The sequence below is a fragment of the Vanessa cardui genome, chromosome 5, assembly GCF_905220365.1.
Source record: "Vanessa cardui chromosome 5, ilVanCard2.1, whole genome shotgun sequence".
Classification (NCBI taxonomy): Eukaryota; Metazoa; Arthropoda; class Insecta; order Lepidoptera; family Nymphalidae; genus Vanessa; species Vanessa cardui.
In genome coordinates this window covers 9,642,721-9,665,912 of record NC_061127.1, presented here as the reverse complement: position 1 = coordinate 9,665,912, position 23,192 = coordinate 9,642,721, and the positions used below count along the sequence as shown (strand labels likewise).

At 34.8% G+C, this 23,192-nt stretch overlaps 1 protein-coding gene across 1 annotated transcript; it reads right to left on the bottom strand.

Annotated features, from left to right (window-relative positions):
• Positions 1–1,589: 1,589 nt before the first annotated feature.
• Positions 1,590–22,473, bottom strand: LOC124529820 (ionotropic receptor 75a-like). Its single transcript, XM_047103737.1, has 16 exons — positions 22,310–22,473; positions 21,325–21,517; positions 20,888–21,060; positions 20,169–20,407; positions 19,988–20,081; positions 19,192–19,379; positions 18,600–18,707; positions 17,869–18,035; positions 17,239–17,467; positions 15,203–15,359; positions 11,123–11,279; positions 10,210–10,382; positions 3,537–3,724; positions 3,163–3,270; positions 2,287–2,453; positions 1,590–1,809 (listed from the first exon to the last, which is right to left on the bottom strand). The coding sequence occupies exons 1-16, from the start codon at positions 22,467–22,469 to the stop codon at positions 1,590–1,592; spliced, it is 2,721 nt and encodes a 906-aa protein (XP_046959693.1). The 5' UTR covers positions 22,470–22,473.
• Between the last annotated feature and the right edge of the window lie 719 nt (positions 22,474–23,192).

The window sequence follows — 23,192 nt, the reverse complement described above, 5'->3', positions numbered from 1 at the left end:
CAACATTTGCAGACACAATCATAATAAATGAAAGGATAAAAAATAATAATAAGAGTAGAATTCTTCATTACATTTTCTTTCAATTCGTTATTTTATAGAATTTCAAATTAATAATCACAGATAATTAATTATAATAATTCAACATCTGTGGATAAATAAATATCATAGAGTGATATATTGATTTCAATAACAATTAACAAGAATACGGAAATATGGTAAGGTGGGTTGAGCTCGCTTGTTTATTGACTACTGAATAACTTAGCCGGTAACGATTTAAATTAATAATATAAAAAATTACATAAATATTTTTTATTTTGATTGTTATTAATGAATCTGGTAACATTCAAAATTATAGGAAAATTCGGCATTGTGATTGGTTTAATTAAAATTTTAAAATTTAAATTTCGAACTTGTACCGATTCCCGTGATCCACTCGCAGTCTCCAGGGCACTGGCCGGTGTTTATCTTAATAGCCATTTCACTGCCGTCCATCTGCTGTGAGTAATCGATTGCCAAGCAATTACCGCCCGACGTCTTGCTAACGGAATTACTGAGCGGTTTCCATACAACCTGGATCAATATAGCTTTCTCGATTTATTTACTTGTAGGTTCAATTAGAATTCACACGAGAAAAATATTTGTTTTTAATTACACGTACGCTTATGTATTATGATTTCAATGAATTTTTTTTTTTCTTGAAATAAGTCTTAGACTACTATTATATAAGAAACAATATTTAATACTTTAACAATTTGTACAGTATTAATATTGTATATTTAAAAAAAAAACGTGTTATTATGGTACATGTATGTGAATTATTTATTTTGTTTTATACGTGTAATCTAACTTTGTACGGCTACAAACAATCTTTATAGCTATAGATATATATACACCATATTAAGTACAATTTAAGTTTAAACTGAATTTAAAAACACTATTTTTATTTAAATAAAGTTCATATTAAATAAAAAAAATCTTGTTTATGTGAAAGGTCCCTCTTGATTACAGACTGCTTGGCTGCAGCGAGACCACACATGTTACTGCACTGATTACATCTCTTATAAACAGCTTTTACTACAGACTTAACGTACTTACCTGAATATTATACCTCAGCTCATGTAGTCGATCTGCTTTATTTAATAATAATCGCACTAAGAAAATATATTTCATATCTTAGAATTAAATTTCGTTTCTCAATTAAACAGATAAACATTCATATTTTAAGAATAAGCATAAAAAACTCAGCGCTATGCTGATTTATATTACACTTAATTAAAAAAAGGAAAAAAAAAGAAAAAAAAATAACCAAAACCGGGAATGCGACTCTTTTAAAACAAAAGAAAGATATTGACAACTTTATTAAAAAAAAAACAAGTTTTGATGCATACTTTAACATTAAAATTATATAGAATATATTGTACTACAGTTACTTTAATAATATGTGCAGTATAGATTTTTCTTACTCATGAAACAATTACCTTAATAGCTAAGTTAAGAAACGCTTGTATTTAACCGCCGGACGGAAGGCCGCCGGAATACAGTACGTATTGTGAGTATTCTACTCTACTGTGAGTAAAAAGTTATGATTCCTAGGTATTTGTGACGCGATATTTTCTCCAGTGAAACATTTCGAGGAGCAAAAGGATAACAGCCAGTATCATTCCATAAGCAAGCATCAACAGAGCTGGGTAAAAGTCTGTCATATTAACGGAATCAAATGTACCACCATGAACAATGCAAGCCGGTTTTTTTGCGTAGATTAGTAGATTTGCTCGAGAATTTAAACCGTGCTCTTGGTTTCTAAATAGTCTGTAAATGATAAATCTGTATTAAAAAAATAAATAAATAAGGTTAAGTTAATTCTTGAGCTGGAGCTGGAAGGAAAACATCGCGAGGAAACACGCATGTGTCTAATTTCATCGAAATTCTACTAATTCAACCCGCATTGGAACAGCGTGGTGAAATATGTTCCAAATCCTCTCCTTAATGGATGAGGAGGCCTTATCTCAGCAGTGGGAAATGTACAGGCTGTTACTTTACTTTACTTTAGGCGAAGTTAAATTTTAAAATATAAACATAAGGATTTCCTTTAAATTTTAAATAGCAATTCGCTGAATATTTACTAATTTCGCAATTACTGAGAGTATTCATAGGATTTTCTTTACAGGTTCGTATGTTTTCAATTTTGTTTTGTTTTTTTTTTTTTTAAACGACGTCTAAAAAAGAAAATATAGAAATCTTAACTACATAACAATACTAGGTAAAATAGTAAACAGTATTTATTACCCAATTTTGTACATTTCCTTTAATGGAGAGTTCTTGCGACAAGCTAGCCACGGTTTATTTTCTTCGATATACTCTATCTCTTGTAGATCACATTTCTCGTGCTCTAGGAAGTATTTCTCTACTAATTTGTATCCACCGCCAAGGAACATATTGAATGCAAACGGTTTCTACAATTGATATAAATTTTATGAACATAAGGTTGGTAATATGAATGTCAAATACATTTTAAATTAACTTATAGCTTCGAATAGTTTTGGTCACCAACCATGGAATGGCGCGGGCGGTGAAGAAATATTAACTTTTCCTGCCATCGCCAATATAACGAATGGTTAATATAGCAACCTTGGAAATTAAGATGTTATGTTCCTTTTTCCTGTAGTTACTATTTTTTTAAATACAATATTGATTACTATTTGTACGAAATTAACATTCAAACATTCCTTGCATCGCCAACGCGCCACCAACTTTAGGAACTTGATGTCCCTTGTGCCTGTAGTTATGCTAGCTCACTCATCCTTCAAACCGGAATGCAATAATACTGGGTATTACTGTATGGCGACAGAAAATTTGATGGGTTATCAGACTATCACAAAGCCCTACGAATACTTTAATGTTCAATAATTGAATGGTTTAGATCTAATATTAACTAAATAGACACAATATAGTTTTATTTACAAATAAGCTATATATTTTCTTATCTTATCTCATATCTATCTGATTTTAATAGCGTAATTATTTATTAAAAATAATTGGAATCTTCAATGTTTTGTAAAAATAATAATTTGATAATTTGAAAGATAAAATAATTGCACATTTCCTCCATTATTACAATGTTTTGCGTAATTCCATAAACTATTAATAACGAACGTTGTTAACCTTTTGCAGTCTTCTCACTCCTTCTTCCAAGCTCATAAAATTTGGCTTGTATCCGCGAGGTGCGATTTTCTTTTCGTAAATGGCTTTCTTAATTGGGTCAGTTGCCGCCTAAAAGGGTTTGGAAAGAATAAAAATAGTATCCACATAATGTGTTGAGTTACGTTTCACAAAATAAAAACAAAGATTATTTGTATTAGCAGATATCATAGTATCAGATACTTCTATATCGATACATATAATAAAATTAGAGTGTATTTTTGTAATATTAAATAACATTTTACTAAATACATATGTATTCACGGCGCTGGATGTGGTGAATCATCAAACGAATTTATTTATATTGAAGGTATTAAGAATAATAAAGAAATGCTTACTAAAAAGTGGTGTCTGTTATACGGAGTTTCTTCAGCTCCCAATTCCAGTTTGGAGTTCAATAAATCAGCCAATGTGTTTATCTGATTAGAACTGGATTGGAGGAGAGCCACAATATTTGCTGAATACGACGTATATAAGAAAAGAAATGCTAAGAACATTAGAAACATCACAACCCGTCCCAGAGTACCTGTAAAACAATATATTATATAGCTAGCGGCCCGTACTGGCTTCGCACGGGTAGACTTATGTGTTTTTTTAAATATTTTTGTTTATATATTTTTTTGCATTTCCGACATGTTTAAAAATTGTCGTTCTATTTCAAATTATTTACACAAAAATAATGAATTAATTAAATATAAATTAATAAATCATATATCTATCTTCCTTATCGTGTCTATTAGTGAAAACCACATGAAAATCCGCGAGTAGTTTTGGAATTTATCGCTAACATATAGACAGAATTTGTTTTATAATTTGCAGTGATAGTACATTTTGTATCATTGGCTTTATTTCATTATTACGAAAATGCCTTATGTAAAAATATATAAATTTAGCTCAATAGGTATTTAAATGAATAGTTTTAATCAAAGATAAAATCATGTCACTAATGAAAAAGAGTACCTTTAAGTTCAGTATAACTTCCTTGTTGGGTAATCGCGCCAATAACCATAAGAGCGATTTCACTTAAATTCGGCGTTAAAAAAGTTTTATCTTGCTGCAAATCAAATATTACATCACATAAAACTAAGTATTGTTAGGGGAAAAGATTAAATCGACGATAGTTGAAGTCGATAATAACACAAATTACAATGATTTAAATTGTTATTTTGTTTTATTAGTTAATCATAAACTTGCAGCATTCAATGCTATAAAGGAAAAAAATATAATAAGAAATGCAAGGCAGCAATACCAGGAAAACGTTGAATAATATTGCTAAAATTATTCATTATTTTGCAAGCGAGACAAAATTAAAAATATTTACGTTTAACTTGAGAGCCCCATGTTTATGTGCCTCAACGAGCATTCGCGAAACTATTAAATAATTATAAATAAATATGAGACAATGTCACATACATTACTCTGATCCCAATGTAAGTAGCTAATGCACTTGTGTTATGGAAAATCAGAAGTAACGACGGTACCACAAACACCCAGACCCAAGACAACATAGAAAACTAATAATAATCTACATCGACTCAGTCGGGAATCGAACCCAGGACCTCGGAGTGGCGTACGTTAGGCAGAAAATGTCCTCTCTTGGAGTTTTAGTTTTTTTCATACCAAATTTTATCAAGTTCGGTTATTTTCACATTTATAATATTGATATAGATCATTAATATTTTAAGTTAATCTGTTGATTTTTTTTCTTTTTTTTTTTTTTTTTTTTTTTTTATGGCATAGGTGGCAAACGAGCAGGAGGCTCACCTGATGGAAAGTGACTACCACCGCCCATGGACATCTGCAACACCCGGGGGCTTGCAGGTGCGTTGCCGGCCTTTCAAAAAGGAGTACGCTCTTTTCTTGAAGGTTCCCATGTCGTATCGGTTCGGAAAAACCGCCGGCGAAAGCTGGTTCCACAAAGTGGTTGTGCGAGGCAGAAAATGTCTAAGAAATCGCGCTGTTGTGGATTTTCGGACATCAAGATGGTGCGGGTGAAAATTAGAATTTTGACGAGATGTCCGAAGGTGAAATTCAGCAGCCGGGATTAATCCGAACAATTCCTCGGAACATTCCCCGTGAAAAATTCGGTAGAAGATGCAGAGTGATCCGACATCTCTACGCAAAGCCAAAGGATCAAGGAGATCGGAAAGGGCTTGATCGTCGATAACTCGAGCCGCTCTACGTTGGATGCGGTCAAATGGAAGGAGCTGGTACTGGGGAGCACCCGCCCAGAGGTGAGAGCAGTACTCCATGTGAGGCCGAATTTGCGCCTTGTAAAGTTTTAGGCGATGGGCCGACGTGAAATACTGTCTCGCCTTGCTGAGCACGCCCAGCTTTTTTGAAGCCAATTTGGCTTTGCCTTCCAATTGACCGCGGAACTGAACGAGGCTCGAAATATCAACGCCAAGTATTCCGATACTACCTGTAGCGGCTATCGGAATGTTCTCAAATCGTGGAGATACGACAAATGGTGTTTTTTTAGCGGTTAACGCGCAAACTTGCGTCTTTTTGGGGTTGAAATGGACTAGATTTAGCCGGCCCCAATTCGAGACTTCGTTTAATGAAGACTCGATTTCAGACACAAGTTTGTTCCGGTTCTCTTCGACGTTTTCCCGAGAAATATTAGCGCGGCCGGTGTATAAGGTGTCAACGGTACTGTCGTCTGCATAGCAATGAATGTTCCCGATTTGCAACAAATCATTGATATGCAGAAGAAACAGAGTGGGTGATAGAACGCAGCCTTGTGGAACACCAGCATTGACGAATTTTAAGTCAGAGCATGCACCGTCGACAACGACCTTGATGCTCCGATCTGCCAAAAAGCTGGTAATCCAATTGCATAATTTCCCGGGAAGCCCATAGGAAGGAAGCTTCGAAAGAAGCGCTTTGTGCCATACGCGATCGAAGGCCTTCGCTATGTCCAAGCTGGCTGCTAATGCCTCCCCCTTGCTCTCAACTGCTTCAGCCCACCTATGAGTAAGGTAAACTAGAAGATCACCGGCTGAGCGACCCCGACGGAAACCGTACTGGCGGTCACTAATCAGCTGATTCTCCTCTAGGTACCGCAGGAGCTGGCAGTTAATAAGGGACTCCATTATCTTGGAGAGCAAGGAGGTGATGGCTATAGGCCTATAATTGGACGGGTCTGAGCGGTTGCCTTTTTTAGGGATCGGATGCACCAAAGCTGTCTTCCAGGAATTCGGGACGACGCCTAATGTGTAGGATTGCCGGAAAAGACGCGTTAAGACCGGTGCCAACTCGGGAGCACATGTCCGTAGCACGATTGGAGGGATACCATCGGGTCCGCTCGACTTATGAATGTCCAAGGAAAGAAGTGCTTTACGAACTGCACTTTGCCGGAATTTAACTTCCGGCATCGTGGTATCACACCGCGGAATTGTTGGTGGAGATTTTCCTTGGTCATCCAGAGTCGAGTTCGACGCGAAGAGAGAGCCTAAAAGATCAGCTTTCTCTTTCGCGGTATGGGCCAATGACTCACCGTCCCTGTGCAGAGATGGAAAAGAGGGCTGACAGAAATTCCCTAAGACAGCCTTAGCGAGAGACCAGAACGCTCGTGTTCCTGAAGGGAGACGCACCAGTCTCTCGCCAATTCTGCCAATGTACTCCGTCTTCGCCCTAGCAATCACGTTTTTGAGGGACCTAGAGGCAGAGTTATATTCCTTTTTGAATGCGCTGGTATTTACATCACGAGACGCAGATGCATTAGCCCAGGTTTGATAGCGTTCCCACTTTCGGCGTGATGCCGTTTTGCAGAAACGACCAAACCAAGGCTGGGACTTGCCACCGATGGGTACTGCAGAGTAAGGAATGAATAGTTCCATACCCTGAAGCACCACATCGGCAACAGAGTCAGCAGCAGCGTTCGGATCATCCGGCGAGAAACAAATCTGCCCCCATGGGTACGATGCAAAAAAAGACCGCATCCCATCCCAATCTGCTGACTTGTAGTGCCATACTCGGCGGCACCCAACAAAGCGAGGCCGTGAGTACCGCACAACCGGCACTGTACTCCGGATGAGACAGTGGTCAGACGAGCCCAGAGGGGGATCGACGATAACCTGATAGCCATCCGGATGCGAAGTCAGCAGAAGGTCCAACAGGGAAGGTGTATGATCCTCCACATCCGGTATTCGCGTTGGCGAATTGACCAGTTGTGTCAGATCATATGCTAGAGCGAAGTCCAGAACAGATCTACCCGCATGATCGGTGGTGCGTGAGCCGAGCCATTCTGCGTGGTGAGCATTAAAGTCACCCAGAATAATGATCTCTGCGGATGGAATCTGCTGAAGCACGGAATCTGTAGCCATTTGGACGTGCTCAACCAGTCGGTCGGTTTCGGCATTACCGCTATGGGACCTATAAAGGCACGCATAGATTCGCGGATGATCATCGCAGTCTACACGTAGCCAGATAATCGATAGGTCCTGTCCTTCAAGGCTGCCGAGGCGTCGAGAACAGATATCATCTCTGACGTAAACGCATACCCCAGCTCGTGGTATAAAAGAATGTTCCAATTTGTACCCAGGGTACGAGAGAAAAGTCGTATCGGCAGGAGAAGATATCTGGGTCTCGGTTAGAAAGAGCAAGGCCGGCTTCGCCGTTTCCAGATGGTAGTGAACGGCGTTGAGGTTGGAGTTGAGTCCCCTTATGTTGCAGAAGTCCACAGCGAGGGTGGTAGGGGTTGCCTTATGATGCCTGCTCCGCTTGCCCCGAACAGTGGCGAGCGCAAAATTGCCCCCCCCAGAATTCGGAGGGCAGCCTGGGCATCCCTGCTCAGGCGGTGTACGTCCTGAGCATGGATGCCCAGAGAGGGATTCTCCACCGCTGTCGCTGATGGTACCCTCCTGGGGTAATTTAACCAAATTCTGCACAACCATCAAGTTTTGGGGGGGAGGGGGATTGGGCCTCCGGAACTCTCACTTACCGGACGAAACGCGGTAGCATAGCCACCACTTTACGCCGATTTTAAGTGAGAGAGTGGTACTTCCCCGGGCGTGCCGGCCCATTCGGCTGTAACCCGAAGGTATACAGCGTGGCACTACCACTTGGAAAAGTTTTCTACATCTGTTTACAACATGATCGATGAAAATGAAGATGAGTATTTGAAGTGAATTTAACAGTATAAAGAACAAATTAATGCGAACTTTGACGTTTATATATGTATTACGAGGTCAATCATGACATAATTCGTTTACCAGGAAATATACAATATATTGCAACATCGCATACAAAAATAAAATAAATGTGTATGTGTACATGACATTTTATGTTTATTCAATTTAAATCTGTCGTTGGACTAGTGGTTATGATGTGATTATGAGTCCGTAGATTCTAAGATCGTAGATTAAAACCTCCTTTCGGGATGATAAAAAGTTACTGGCTGTCGAAAAATTCTCAGCTACACAAGATTTTGGAATTTGGAAGTATTTAGCCCGTGCCTGAGAAAGCCTGTCTGTGAGACACACAACTTGTGCAATAAAATCTAACGCACGTAGTTGACTGAATCATCTTGAGATTAACCGCTATGGCCGAAATTGGAAAACACGATATCATTATCAAGTTATTATTATAAATACAAAAATCTATTTTATGTAATTAGCAGCCATTACAAAGCAGTGTGTAGAGAATACTTATAATAATTAATAAAAAAAATAATTGAAATATAATGTTTCCGTTTTTGTGATTTAAAATAATATTATATTACGTCTCTTAAATTGACAGGATATTAATAAATATAATTCATACATATTTCAATTTATCCATTGTGTTTGAGTAAATTAACAGTTATGTATTAATTCATAGTTATGTATATAACAACTATTGTCGCATAACGGATTTGGTTACGTCATATAGCTTAGGTGTTATATAGTCGCATTTTACCTCGATAGCTCTCAATCCAAAGGAAAAAGGATTACTATCATTAAAAAAAAATCGGCACAAGATGCGAAACGCATAAAAAAACATTTCTTATTTTTAATTCTAAAATTGTGCTCCTGGCTGGTAATAAAAATATGTAAGTCTTTAAATAAAATAAAAATGTCATACTAAAAATAACATACACCAAAAACATGCACAACATGTTTATAGAGATAACAATATATAACGATAAAAAAATTAGAATGCAACTTATAAACAAATGTTGCTACAACAAATAAAATATTTAAACGATTTGACAGTTCAATGAACATTAATTCATTTTTATATTATATAAATGTTGCTATTAAACAAATAGTTTTTTACCTTATTATACAAATAATATTAACTTACCGTATCACGTTCATATTTAATACTTTCCCATCGTGCGTTGATGAATACTATAAATAGCATTAATATAATAAGTCCACAGATACAAAACCAAACTCGAGGCTTAAACGGTAAGATGAAGAGGTTGTTCTCATAGGATAGACTTGGTTGGCGAAACACGAACTTTACGGTTGTACTCGTTGGATATGACAGGTAATCCAAAACTTTCAACCGTTGTTTCGTAATGAAAACTACTGTACCTATATTTATTAAAAAAGGTATAATTAAAAATATATATTAATATTGTTATCTCCTACCTCCTCAAAGTGAAAGAAGGCTTTGTTGTTATAATATAGTTCTTCGATATGCTATCAAGAGAAACTCCGATGTGGTATACCTAAAATAGGGGGCCGTTGTGTGGTTTGTTTTTGGCCCAAAGATTTGGCAAAGGTTTGAGCAAACTCTTCACCTACACGAATGTGCTTCATAGGGAGCTAATTGGAGCTTCTTTCCTTTACTGTTCCACGGGTGAATATAATTTGTTAATTTATTGGCATTTTAACAAATTATTAAGAAATAAAACCTTATAATACGACCCGCCTGTCGATTGTACCTGTCGGTTCCAACTAATGTATGTTTTATAAGTGAATCATTTCTAGATCCGCGCCATAAGTGTGTTCTTGAGTTATGATTCCTCATGCTCAGCACCTGAGTAAAGATTTTATTGGAATACTCAGAAAGAATGACCTGTAAGCTCAGCGACCTCGCGAACTATATCTCCAATCATGCCATTATACGATCCGTTAACAATATAACCCCAATTGTCCGTGAAAATAAGCACTCGTGATGCATTCAGGAAATAGTACAGAGGATCCAATTGTCGAAAACTGGCTTTGGTTATGAAGTCTATGTGTAGATCCCTGTAATTTAACTTTGTAATTAAAAAAGATAACACTTATTAAATAAATTTTGTTTAGTGTGTGTATATATATATGATTTCTCTCTTTCTTGCACATTTGTTTTGACATTCGAAAGAAGATGATAGCATTAAGTATCGGAGCAACTTATATATAAATTATCTATATCTTTTTTATAAATGTGAAAGTAACTCTGTCTGTCTGTCTCTCTGTCTGACGCTCTTTCACGACCAAATCGTTGAACTGATTTTGATGAAATTTTTCATGGAGCAAACTTGAACTCCCAGAAAGGCTATTTTTTTTGCCTGACACATGACAAAACTAAAACTAACACCCTAAAACGCTAGCGAAGCCGCTGGCGACTACTATTTTTAATGTAATTTCTTGTCCCAAACTCCTCTATCCCGTTCCTCACCCTATTAACGTTGAATGTTTGTAATGTTAGTGTTCAGTCCACTTTGTAAATTTTCATTTAAATATATAGAAGTTAAGTTGTAAATATTTTTGTGTCTTGTTACCGTTGTTTTGTTACCTTGTCATTTATGTTTCTCTTACAATTTATTATTGCTTTTTTTGGGTTATGCTTTAACAGAGAGTCTACTACATTTATTTCTTCAAAATTAAATAAAGCCTGTAATCTCGACCGTTCCGTTCAATCTCCATCACACATAACATCAGCAAAATAATCTCTTCCTCTTGGCACAAACAAAAGTCAAAAGAAAAAATATATGTGTATTGTTCACCTCAGATTCAATAATTGCTTCTTCGTTTCATTACTGGTAATGACTAAAGACGCGGCAATAGGTAAGCCCCCCAAATCTTTCCGTCGAATCGTTATTTCAACAGACATATCATTTGTTTTATTCAAACCCTGTCTAGCTGACCAAGTACCGAAGCTTTCTAGTTTCCATTCGCTGCTGTTAGATAGTTGTTTGTAAGCTGCAAATAGATGAACATTACATAAACAAAATATAATGCATTTCTTTTTTCAACCGACTTCAAAAAGGAGGAGGTTATCAATTCGTCTGTATTTTTTTTTTATGTTTGTTACCTCATAACTTTTTACTGGGTGGACCGATTTTGATATTTTTTTTTTGTTTGAAAGGTAATGCTTCCCGTGGGCTTCCATTTTTTTTTAATTTTTTTCCGATGATGGTATCCGTATGAAAACGACATAAGTCTTAAATTTGCATTATGTATGTGCGCGATAAATAGGTGAACAACTCAAAATTGGTTGGCACAATTTTGATGATTCTTTTAAAATTATAAAGGACATACTTTAAGGGTAGTTTGGTGAAAGTTTGGTAAGGTTCTGAGCTTAGGATCCATGACAAATTAAGGGAACGGAAGGGAACGGAACAATTCTGAGGAGCACGTTAGCAATACTCGGTCGAATCTTTTATTTATGGGTTTACTTGGATATTTAAATCATCTTCCGGAACGTGGTAATGTTCATGTAATTGTCATAATCGAATATTATAGTCAACTAGCAACCCGCCCCGACTTCTCACGGGTGCAAAACTGATACTAAATATACTAAAGAATTTGTTTATTTACGACATCACATTGCAAACTTCTAAAATAGTCAGTGTTTCTTTACTATATTGTTCATTTATTATATACACAAACCTTCCCCTTGAATCACACTATCTATTAAAAAAAACCGCATCAAAATCCGTTGCGTAGTTTTAAAGATATAGGGACAGAGAAAGCGACTTTGTTTTATACTATGTATTGACGGAACTCCTAAACGGCTTACAGTTAGGGTGCGATTTGGGGCAGAATTTCTTACTGTCTTTAATCAAATTTTGTGTATATGATGTGATGTCATATGATGTACGACATAGCATACGAATAGCTCTTTTGCAAAGTTTTTTTACTGAGGTCGATTACAGCTCATTCGAGGGTGGTACCTTTTAGTTTATGCCGCATGACGTATTAAAGCCGCATTTTCGAAAATATATTTTTGCTTTATTCGAAAGTTTCTTTTGAAATTGTCCCCGAAGTAGTTCCTGATTCATATAAACGGCACGCTTAATCTATCCATATTAAAAAAAATGTTAGTCTACATCAGCTTCACTTAAAATCAAAAAATAAATAAAATTTTAACAAAAAGAAAAACCGACTTCAAACAAAACACTATTTTAAAACAAATTACCAGCTTTTTGGCAGATCGGAGCATCAAGGTCGTTGTCGACGGTGCATGCTCTGACTTAAAATTCGTCAATGCTGGTGTTCCACAAGGCTGCGTTCTATCACCCACTCTGTTTCTTCTGCATATCAATGATTTATTGCAAATCGGGAACATTCATTGCTATGCAGACGACAGTACCGTTGACACCTTGTACACCGGCCGCGCTAATATTTCTCGGGAAAACGTCGAAGAGAACCGGAACAAACTTGTGTCTGAAATCGAGTCTTCATTAAACGAAGTCTCGAATTGGGGCCGGCTAAATCTAGTCCATTTCAACCCCAAAAAGACGCAAGTTTGCGCGTTAACCGCTAAAAAAACACCATTTGTCGTATCTCCACGATTTGAGAACATTCCGATAGCCGCTACAGGTAGTATCGGAATACTTGGCGTTGATATTTCGAACCTCGTTCAGTTCCGCGGTCAATTGGAAGGCAAAGCCAAATTGGCTTCAAAAAAGCTGGGCGTGCTCAGCAAGGCGAGACAGTATTTCACGTCGGCCCATCGCCTAAAACTTTACAAGGCGCAAATTCGGCCTCACATGGAGTACTGCTCTCATCTCTGGGCGGGTGCTCCCCAGTACCAGCTCCTTCCATTTGACCGCATCCAACGTAGAGCGGCTCGAGTTATCGACGATCAAGCCCTTTCCGATCTCCTTGATCCTTTGGCTTTGCGTAGAGATGTCGGATCACTCTGCATCTTCTACCGAATTTTTCACGGGGAATGTTCCGAGGAATTGTTCGGATTAATCCCGGCTGCTGAATTTCACCTTCGGACATCTCGTCAAAATTCTAAGTTTCACCCGCACCATCTTGATGTCCGAAAATCCACAACAGCGCGATTTCTTAGACATTTTCTGCCTCGCACAACCACTTTGTGGAACCAGCTTTCGCCGGCGGTTTTTCCCGAACCGATACGACATGGGAACCTTCAAGAAAAGAGCCTACTCCTTTCTCAAAGGCCGGCAACGCACCTGCAAGCCTCCTGGTGTTGCAGATGTCCATGGGCGGTGGTAGTCACTTTCCATCAGGTGAGCCTCCTGCTCGTTTGCCACCTATGCCATAAAAAAAATAAAAAAAATAAAAAAATAAAAATGCACTAAAAAGTAATAAAAATAATATTTAACATATTTTTGAGAGTCCTCCTAGATAAAATGAAATGAAAAATATTAGACTACTTAAAAGTCGATTTACGATTATATAATGTAGTTATAATTATTGCTATATTTGGAGTCGGTGTCAGCCAACCTATACTATATCTATCAAAAAACAATACGATAATACTTTAAGAAATATGTTTCTTACAAATTACCTTTTATACGATATTATACTGGGTCAATCAAGAGGCTCGTATCGCTTCTTTCTTTTGATTGTTGAAGCGTGTACCCGTGGCTGAATATTATTATTCATTTCATTTTATCTAGGAGGACTCTCAAAAATATGTTAAATATTATTTTTATTACTTTTTAGTGCATTTTTATTTGTTTTAAAATAGTGTTTTGTTTGAAGTCGGTTTTTCTTTTTGTTAAAATTTTATGTATTTCATGCCTTATGATCAAAGATTATTTGTTTTTATTAAAATTGGCTTAAAAATTTTTAACAGACGTTATAAATTTTAATATGTGAATATAATGTGACATTTCTGATTCATTATTCTTGGATAATGACCGAAAAATTTCAAAAAAATATACATACTTATGTAATTTTTACATTTTATTTATTACACTATTATCCCAGAAGACGTTAACGTCTGTTAGAAGTCATAGAAATAAATATGAAAAGTATTCTCTGAATTTTATATTAATGGACTTTTTTCCTAAACTTTTTCTCTCAGGTTCTTTGTTACTTACATTAGAACATTAAGTAATACAATACTAAAAGAACCTTCAGCTTACTTTTGTAGAATAAGTAATAAATTTATAATAATTAAAATAAACAATTGCCATCTTTTTAAACCTTTATTCAATTTAAGTTTAGTATGAATACTTACGTAAATATAATGTGAAAATATCGCCATTTTTCTCAGAAATAATTACATGCGAATCGATTAATATATGAAAATGTTTTAGATCCTTTAGTGTGTCTTCTTTATTTTTATCATATTCACCGATGATTAACCATCTGTATGGACTTCGAAATCTTTCTGTACCATTTGCCTGAATGTTTAATACAAATAATAAAATAAAAAGTCTAATATACCTTATACTAATTTAGAACTTTCGATAATAATTGGAAAAATATGTGTCATTCTTAACGCGACTCCTCGCATTTCTTATTTGTTTTTTTTTTTACTAATGAAATGAATAATAATTACTTTAGCCAACAATATTAGGCTGTTTTGATAAAAGTCGCATCGCATTCATAGATGCTCAGTTTCTAAATGTTAAACTTTAAACCAAATTCATTTATTTTACAAAGTGATCTTGTAATATTATTTTTAACATATGTCGATATTCTTCAATAAAAATGGGGGATGTTGATCAAAAAGGGTCAATTTTAGTTTATTAATTTATAGCATGGCAATTTGTGATTTATCAATGAAAATTTTATCTGACATATAAACTTTTTGGTCATCAAATAACAGATGGTGATGTCTCCTACTATATCGATACTATTATTTAAATTGTGTCTACTTACTTGTTCCATAAATCGACTACTATTGGGACAATTTAAATCGGTAAGTATAATTATATTTTGTACTGCATTAATTCTTATGCTGGTAAAACTGTCTACAAATTGTATAGGTTTTTGAGGTCCCTCATAGTTAATTTCATTGATAAGACCCATCTTCTTGGCTTTTAAAATCAAAACAAATATTACAGCTACTTAAAATAAGGATTTATTATATATAATTACTTTATATATAATTAAACAGCCAAGCAGTAAAAATCTATTGAATAACACAAATAAAGTTCATTATAGTAATAAAACAAATATTTAAAACTTGTTGATTGAAATATCGTGTTTTCATTAATCTACTTTTTGTCATACAAGTGAGAATATAATTAAAGTTGAATGAATAGCGAGTTATATTATCTAACTATAATAGCGTACCACGCTTGCTTTGCATGAAAAACAAAAAAAAAAAAAAAACGAAAAAAAGAATAAATATATTATAATTAGAGAAGATTTTAAATCTCACTTGGCTTCCAACAAACGTTTGCTAAAACACTCGGAGATCTGCTGTATGAGTTAACAACACTTGATATCATTTTGATTTCATCGTTTCCAACGTAAGCCTGTGCATTCAAGCAAGATATTAGTAGAAAGACGTACTGTATCATCTCGTGTGTGATTATATTCGATCTAACCTTTCATATGTATTTTATAATAGTAAATGTTACACAATACATCGATTTTCATTCCAGTTCGTATTATATTTAATTATTCATTAGCCTAATTAGAGCTTTGTGGGTATTAAGTGTAATCAAGCCAGCTGCTAATCACATAGGCGGTATTCATCCGCTATAATTACTGCTAATCGTCCAGTTAATACACAATACTTACACAATACAATTCGATTTCTAGTTAAATAAATCTAAAGTCACAACATTAATAAGTACCTTTTCATGCGTAACGTAAGTAATACAGAGAAAAAAAGGTAGACCAAAATAGATTTGTAATTAGTAAAAGACAACCTTTTTTGTATTTATTTATTTAGAACACCGTGCATTATTGTTTACACAAAGTGAAATTTATCTAGTTAAGAACAATGATACTAAATTTTCAGTGTATTTATTATCTATATTCTATACATATAATGAAATTGGTGTGTCTGTTTGTAATATTAAATTACTGCTTTAGTAAATGAATAAATGTGTATTAGCCGTAAATAGTCTTTTCTGCGCCCTGTGCGATCTTCTATAACTGCGCCCTATTTAAGCAGACCCTTTGCCTATTTTCAACCGACTTCAAAAAGGAGGAGGTTATCAATTAGTTTGTTTTTTTTTTATGATTGTTACCTCATAATTATTCACTGGGTGGACCGATTTTGATAATTTTCACCGGCACCAAATTTCCTGTTAAATAATATATTAGTAATAAAAAACAATTAGTCCTGCCCACTCCGTCTATTCTTGAGCCCCCGAGAGTCTACGCCCTGTGCCTGGGCACAGGTGGCACCGCCTTATTTACGCTACTGTGTACACACGGTACATATACAAGTAAAATATTCAAACTGAACAATTACTTTATTGTTCGTTTTACACAAATGTGAAGCTATAAAGGGTGTAAAAATATTATGAATTATTTTATCGAAGTGTCATTCCATTATAAAAAAAATATAACCTGTTATTAAAAAGACATTGATGCATGCATATGTGTAAATTACATGTCCAATATTAAAATTACTACTTTATATTTTAACTACCTTAAAAAGTTTACTAAATAAACAACATAACAATTTCTGAAATAAAACTAGTTTTAACGGATTTAAATCGCGTAAATTAATTATTTTTATCATCCCGACGTTTCGAGCACTTTACACCGTTCGTGGTCACAGGTAGACTGAAGTGACATTTGTCTATTTGAATTACAAAAGAAATATTATTTACAACTACCGCCAAGAAAGAAGAAATATTGAAATAATCGCGAAAATCTAAGACAACATTATAACAATTGCTATTTATGTGAAGAAATTGCTTAGTTACGTTTACTTAGTTTTTAGTACTTTGTCATTTATCGTGCTAATTATTCGATTCCTATTGTGATGTATAATTTCTATTATAGTTACAACAGCAGCAAGGAGAGCTCCATACGTAAGCAACAATAATGCCGGATAACAGTCGACCATACTAACGGAAACGAAATTAGCCTGTCTTCCAACGCATTTAGGGCGCTTTTCGTATAATAGATGATTTTCTCTCTGTTGCAGGCCATGTTCTTGAAGACGTTTTGTTCTTGAAAATATATAAGGAAATATTATATCTGTAAACACTATATCATGCTCCTTTATATCGGAAATAAACTATTATAGTACGACACAAATTAGATGTAGCATCGGCAAAATTCGTAAAACCGATCACATCCGAATCAAGTACACTTATCCCAAATTATCAATCTTACCCAATATATTCGCCAATTTGACACGTCGATTTACATGCACTTGCTTTTTCGGGTTAAACTGACAAGAGAATTTATAGCGACGAATAGCGTCCAATGGGGCGGTAGGAAGCTATTTCTATTGATTGTGTAAATCGGTTTTATCGAATTTGCCAATGCTACATCTAAGTTGTGTCGTACTATAGCAGAATAAAGATATCACTGACGCGTAATTTAAATGGTTTTCCTTATGACTTACCCAATTTTAAACATTTCCATGAACTGCGTATTTTTCCGAACTGCAAGCCACGGATCAATTACTCGTAAAAATTGAATTTCTTTGAGACCACATTTTTCTCCTTCCTCGAAATACTTTCCAACAAATTTGTAGCCCACGCCCGTTTCCATATGAAAAGCGAACAGGCCCTGGCACGAAGAATACTTAATTAATATGTCTTAAACTTTTAAAACACGAATTCATCGATTAATTGAAATTCAATAAGCGTATGTACTTAGTATCCATTTAAGGTAATTTGTATGAGGATATTTGGTGAAGATTTATTTATCCGGTAACTGGATTTTCGGAAATATATCCTTAAGATTAACATAAGCCGGAAATAAAAAAGTATCACTTAACTTAATTTGTATAGACAAAGAATATACAATTATTTCCAATGAGACAACGTTCCTAGATTCCATAATTTTTTTATAGGTTGGCGGTCTAGCATTAGGGCCACCTGATGGTAAGAAATATCAACTATTCTTTACATCGTCAATGTGCCACCAACCTTGGGAACTAAGATGTAATGTCCCTTGTGCCTATAGTTACATTGGCTCACTCACCCTTCAAACCGGAACACAACAATACTGAGTACTGTTTGGCGGAAGAATAACTGATGAGTGGGTGATACCTACCCAGACGGGCTAGCACAAAGTCCTATTACCAAGTGAATGATTTAATCACTGGGTTGCAAGATGTATAATACTTACTTTTTTCATTTCTTTCACTCCTTTTTCCATACTTATAAATCGGGGTTCCGTTCCCGGTGGAGCGACTTTAGTTTTATAGATAGCCCTACGTACTGGTTCGGTCTCCGTCTGAAGTAAAAATAGTCTTAGATTTTAAATAATTAATAGTTTAATAGTGTCAAATAAGTTACAATGAAGTTCTATTTAAATATTTAGTCCAATTTTAATGAAGTAATATAAAAATCACTTAAGGCCTTCAGCTCATATATTTGTGTACAGTATTAGATTAAATCTTTTATCTTAAGTTTTAATTCTTTTTTTTTTATCTCATATGCTGTCGAAACACTTGGTCCTTGGAGTAGTGTTGCAAGTTTCATCAAAAATATAACACCTCGCTTTATGGCATCCACTGGTAATAGGAGGAGTGGCTCGTTTTTCGCCCAGAGAATTGGAATTGTGATTCAACGGGGAAATGCTGCTAGCATTCTTGCCAACATTCCACATCAATCGATCAAGATTTATACAGTAACTATTTTTAATTCATATTTGTATATATTTAAGCATTTAATGTTATTAATTATTTATGTAGTAAAATTATGTATGAAAGGAATACCTTAAAGTAATGTCTATTGAAAACTGTATCATGGACGCCAAACTTAATCCTCGAATGCAACAAATCTTCTAAAGTCCGAATTTGTGAAGAGCTGGACTGTAGTAAGGCGACGATATTTGCAGAGTATGATGTGTATAGGAATGTCAGCGCCACGAAGAGTAATAGCAACACCATGCGACCGAGAGCTCCTAGTTAACATAATAATATTTTACTATTATTATTAAATACATTTTTGTATATATCTTAACTGTGGCCTTGTTTCATTCGTACCTATTATATTCGACTACATAATATAATAGGTACGACTGTACGTACGTGTATGTTTCATGCATGTGGAGATGACCTGACCATTTTTTATAGCCGCCATATTCAAGAGAAAAATTGCCGATTTGAAGATTCACATGGGATATATTGTGATATACGCGGATATAAGAAAACAGAAGTCCACTCTCTATTCCCTTACTCTGATAATTCGATTGGCATATCTGACACGACGAGCGACACAAAGGGTTTTCTAACGAAAAATTCTCTCGTTCTCGGAAAGCAAGTTAGTTGTTAGTAAAGCATCTTAATCTCTTTGGTCGCATCGGATTTGCCTTCCCATAAGACCATGACTCTGTGCTCTAATGTGTGTGTGTGAGTATGCGCTCACACTCGTGAACTATAATATAACTTGCGTTGTTGGCTGGTCTCTCTTGAGACCGAAGTCGTCGATCGAAACTTAATATAAATTAAATTAATATTTTTAATATGTAGGTATATTTTTTGCGGTTGACATATTTTCTTCTTCATTTACCTTTTAACTCAACTGTGCTTCCTTGTTGACACGCAGCTCCAAATGTGAACAGAGCCACATCGATTACATTCGGCCTCAAAACTCCACTTTCTATCTTCTATTTGACAAAATATAATGGTCACTAATATTGAAGATACACTTATTAACTTTCAGATGCTTTATAGAGTACGTAAAACCTTACCTTTTTAGTTGTTTTTTTCTGTTTCCATTCCCATACGGTAACTAAGCATATTACCAAATATAGTGTACAAATTAAGGCAATAGAACCATACCATAAAGAATAATTGAAAGATAAAAGGAACAAATTATTTTCGTACGAAAGTTTTGGTTGCTGAAAAACGAATTTGGAGCGAGTTGGCGTCGGGCTTGAGATGTACTCGACTATCGATAAACGTTCCGAAGTAAGAAACATTGGTGATCCTGAAAATTTTGACAAATTTAAAAGACTAACTACTACTAATTACTATATATTTTTTTATATGATATAGAGACTGGAGCGGGCAAATTGACCTGATGGAAAGTCGTCACCAATACCCACAGGCATTGATGCTGTAACAAATCTAAACTATTCCTTACGTCGCCAATGTTTCACCAACTTTGTGAACAGAGATGTTGTGTTCCGTATGCCTATTATTACACTAATTCACTCACATTTAAAACTGGAATACAATAACATTAGGTACTAAGATCATGTATAGCGGAAAATTATCTAATGAGGAGTGGCTCCTGCCCAGGAAGGGCTTACACAAAGCCCTACTATCAAATTAAAATACGTTACGATCGATTATTATTTTCTAATGGGGTATATATAGGTAGAATTTTTGGTTCAAATATTTATTTTAGTCATATTAGTAAATGCCGTGTGGGCAACAATTATTTTGACCATCTTATTACATTTACCTCCTATATCAACTTCTTCTCTCTCCAAAAACCCCGTCATGCCATTCCACGTGTTGTTCTGACTGTAGCCCCAAGTATCAGTGAAGACGTATTTTCTGCTTGCGTTAAGAAAATCCATGAGTTGATTTGTCGTCGGAAAATTTACTTTTGTTATTGTATCAATATGGTCGTTCCTAAAAATGTTATAAATATTTTCTATGGAATACTCTTGGGTTTATTTTGTATTATTTATGTCATAATGAAGACTATTCTAATATTTATATATACATTCTATTGACTTAACTAGTTTAAGAGAAGTGTTTGAATGGAAATCACAATTCCAAAAATGGGTATTCACAGGGGAGGAAAAATAAAATTAGTGCTAAGTAAAGGATTCCTAAATCTAGCAGTGAAACAGTAAATGATGATCAGAACAGCTAATAATATTGAATTCTTACACTTCATCAGTCAAATGATTAAAGCTATCATTATCTGTCAGCACGTAACAAATTTTTAATTCGTAGCCTTCTAAATTCATTCTTCTCAATGCCGTCACTTCAGCCTGATTAACTCGCCTTTGTAATCCAGTGCTACTGTTCCAGTAGTTATATAATTCAGTAATCCATTCAGATTCCGGCCCAATTTTATAAACTAAAATTGAAATCAAAATCAAAACAAAATAAACTTTATTCAATTAGGCTTTTACAAGCACTTTTTAATCGTCGTTTTACCATTAAGTGAAGCTACCACCGGTTCGGAAAGTAGATTCTACCGAGAAGAACCGACAAGAAACCCAGTAGTTACTCTTTTTCAACAATTAAAAAATATAAAGTCATGTTAGTTAAATACAATTATTTAGATTAATAAATCTTGCTTGGAATTCAACAGGTTTTAAATCCATGCTTTTTTATCATCTATAAAATCTTGTCGATCGAATCGAATAATATGCCTTTTTTATCAATGTATTTCTTACAAACGATTTGAATTTACGAAACGGCAAAGTTAATAATGTCTGCGGAATTTTAATATAGAAACGAATACCTTGCCCCAAGAAGGATTTATTGACTTTGCGGAGTCGGAAACTTGGCGTTATAAGCTTATCCTTTATAGAAGTAAGGATTTTATCAAAGTGATCAATGTTACTGTGAATATACATAATATTATTGTAAATATACTGTGACACAACAGTGAGTATTCCTACTTTGTGAAAAAAAAACCCGAAGGAAGTCTCTAGCGCTAGATATAATATAGTTATGACTTAATATACTTTACGAATCACTTTGTCGTATTTTATATCTATGTCTTGCTGTTTGCAAGACTAAATTGCACCCAAAACTTCAGGATCCATAGTCATACACATAAATACCAATATGACAACCAGGCTGTTTTCTTAAGTAAGTCTTATTTAAATGAAGTTCTACTTACAATATCAAAACCACTTACTGCGATATATTATATAATAATAGTTTTCAATCTTTCGAACAACGTAAACTTCAGTGTCAATGAGAATGTCTATTTGTGTAATACTATCTTGTATATTTAAATTTTCCGATTCATTACGAAATCTATCGATTAATATCCAACGAAATGGCGAACGAAACATTTTCGCCTCTTCATACTGTAAATAACAAAATACTAATTTATTAATAATTTGTTTTATTTCATAAAATTATAAGGAAATCGTTACCTTTTTTAACGAATTTACAACATCAGGACAATTTAAATCGGCCAAGAATAGAATATGTTGTTTATGTGCAAATTTAAGATTAACATCGCCGGGATTTATGAATTGCATCATGTGTTTGTGGTCACCGATTCCTTCAAATAGTTGTATTTTTGCAACTGTCAAATAAAAACAAAATATGCATGTTAATAATATACTCGTTACCAGTTAGTTAGTGTAGTGTAGGGTATGTACATATTCGTGCATAGTGCACAACTTAGCGCACAAGGGTAACCTCTCTTTTAAATAGCTAAGGAGTGTGAAATAGGAATCAATATAAATTATACCCAAAATAAACACTATGTTTACACCTGCATGTTAATCGCTGAACACATTTAGATAGCATTTGGTATGGAGATAGTTTGAGTCGGACACATCAGCTACTTAATTTTAAATAATTAAATTTAATCTTAATTGACATCTCAAGGTTGTTTCTGTTCTATATCTGTGCTGCTAGAAACACATAAAATACAATGTCTATGCAATGAAATGTTTTCTTACATAATGGCCAACACGTTACGGCGAGAATTGACGATGGTTTTTCTAAATTATCAATCATATTCATCAGAAGCCTGATAACATCTGCTTTGAAACAAAATATAC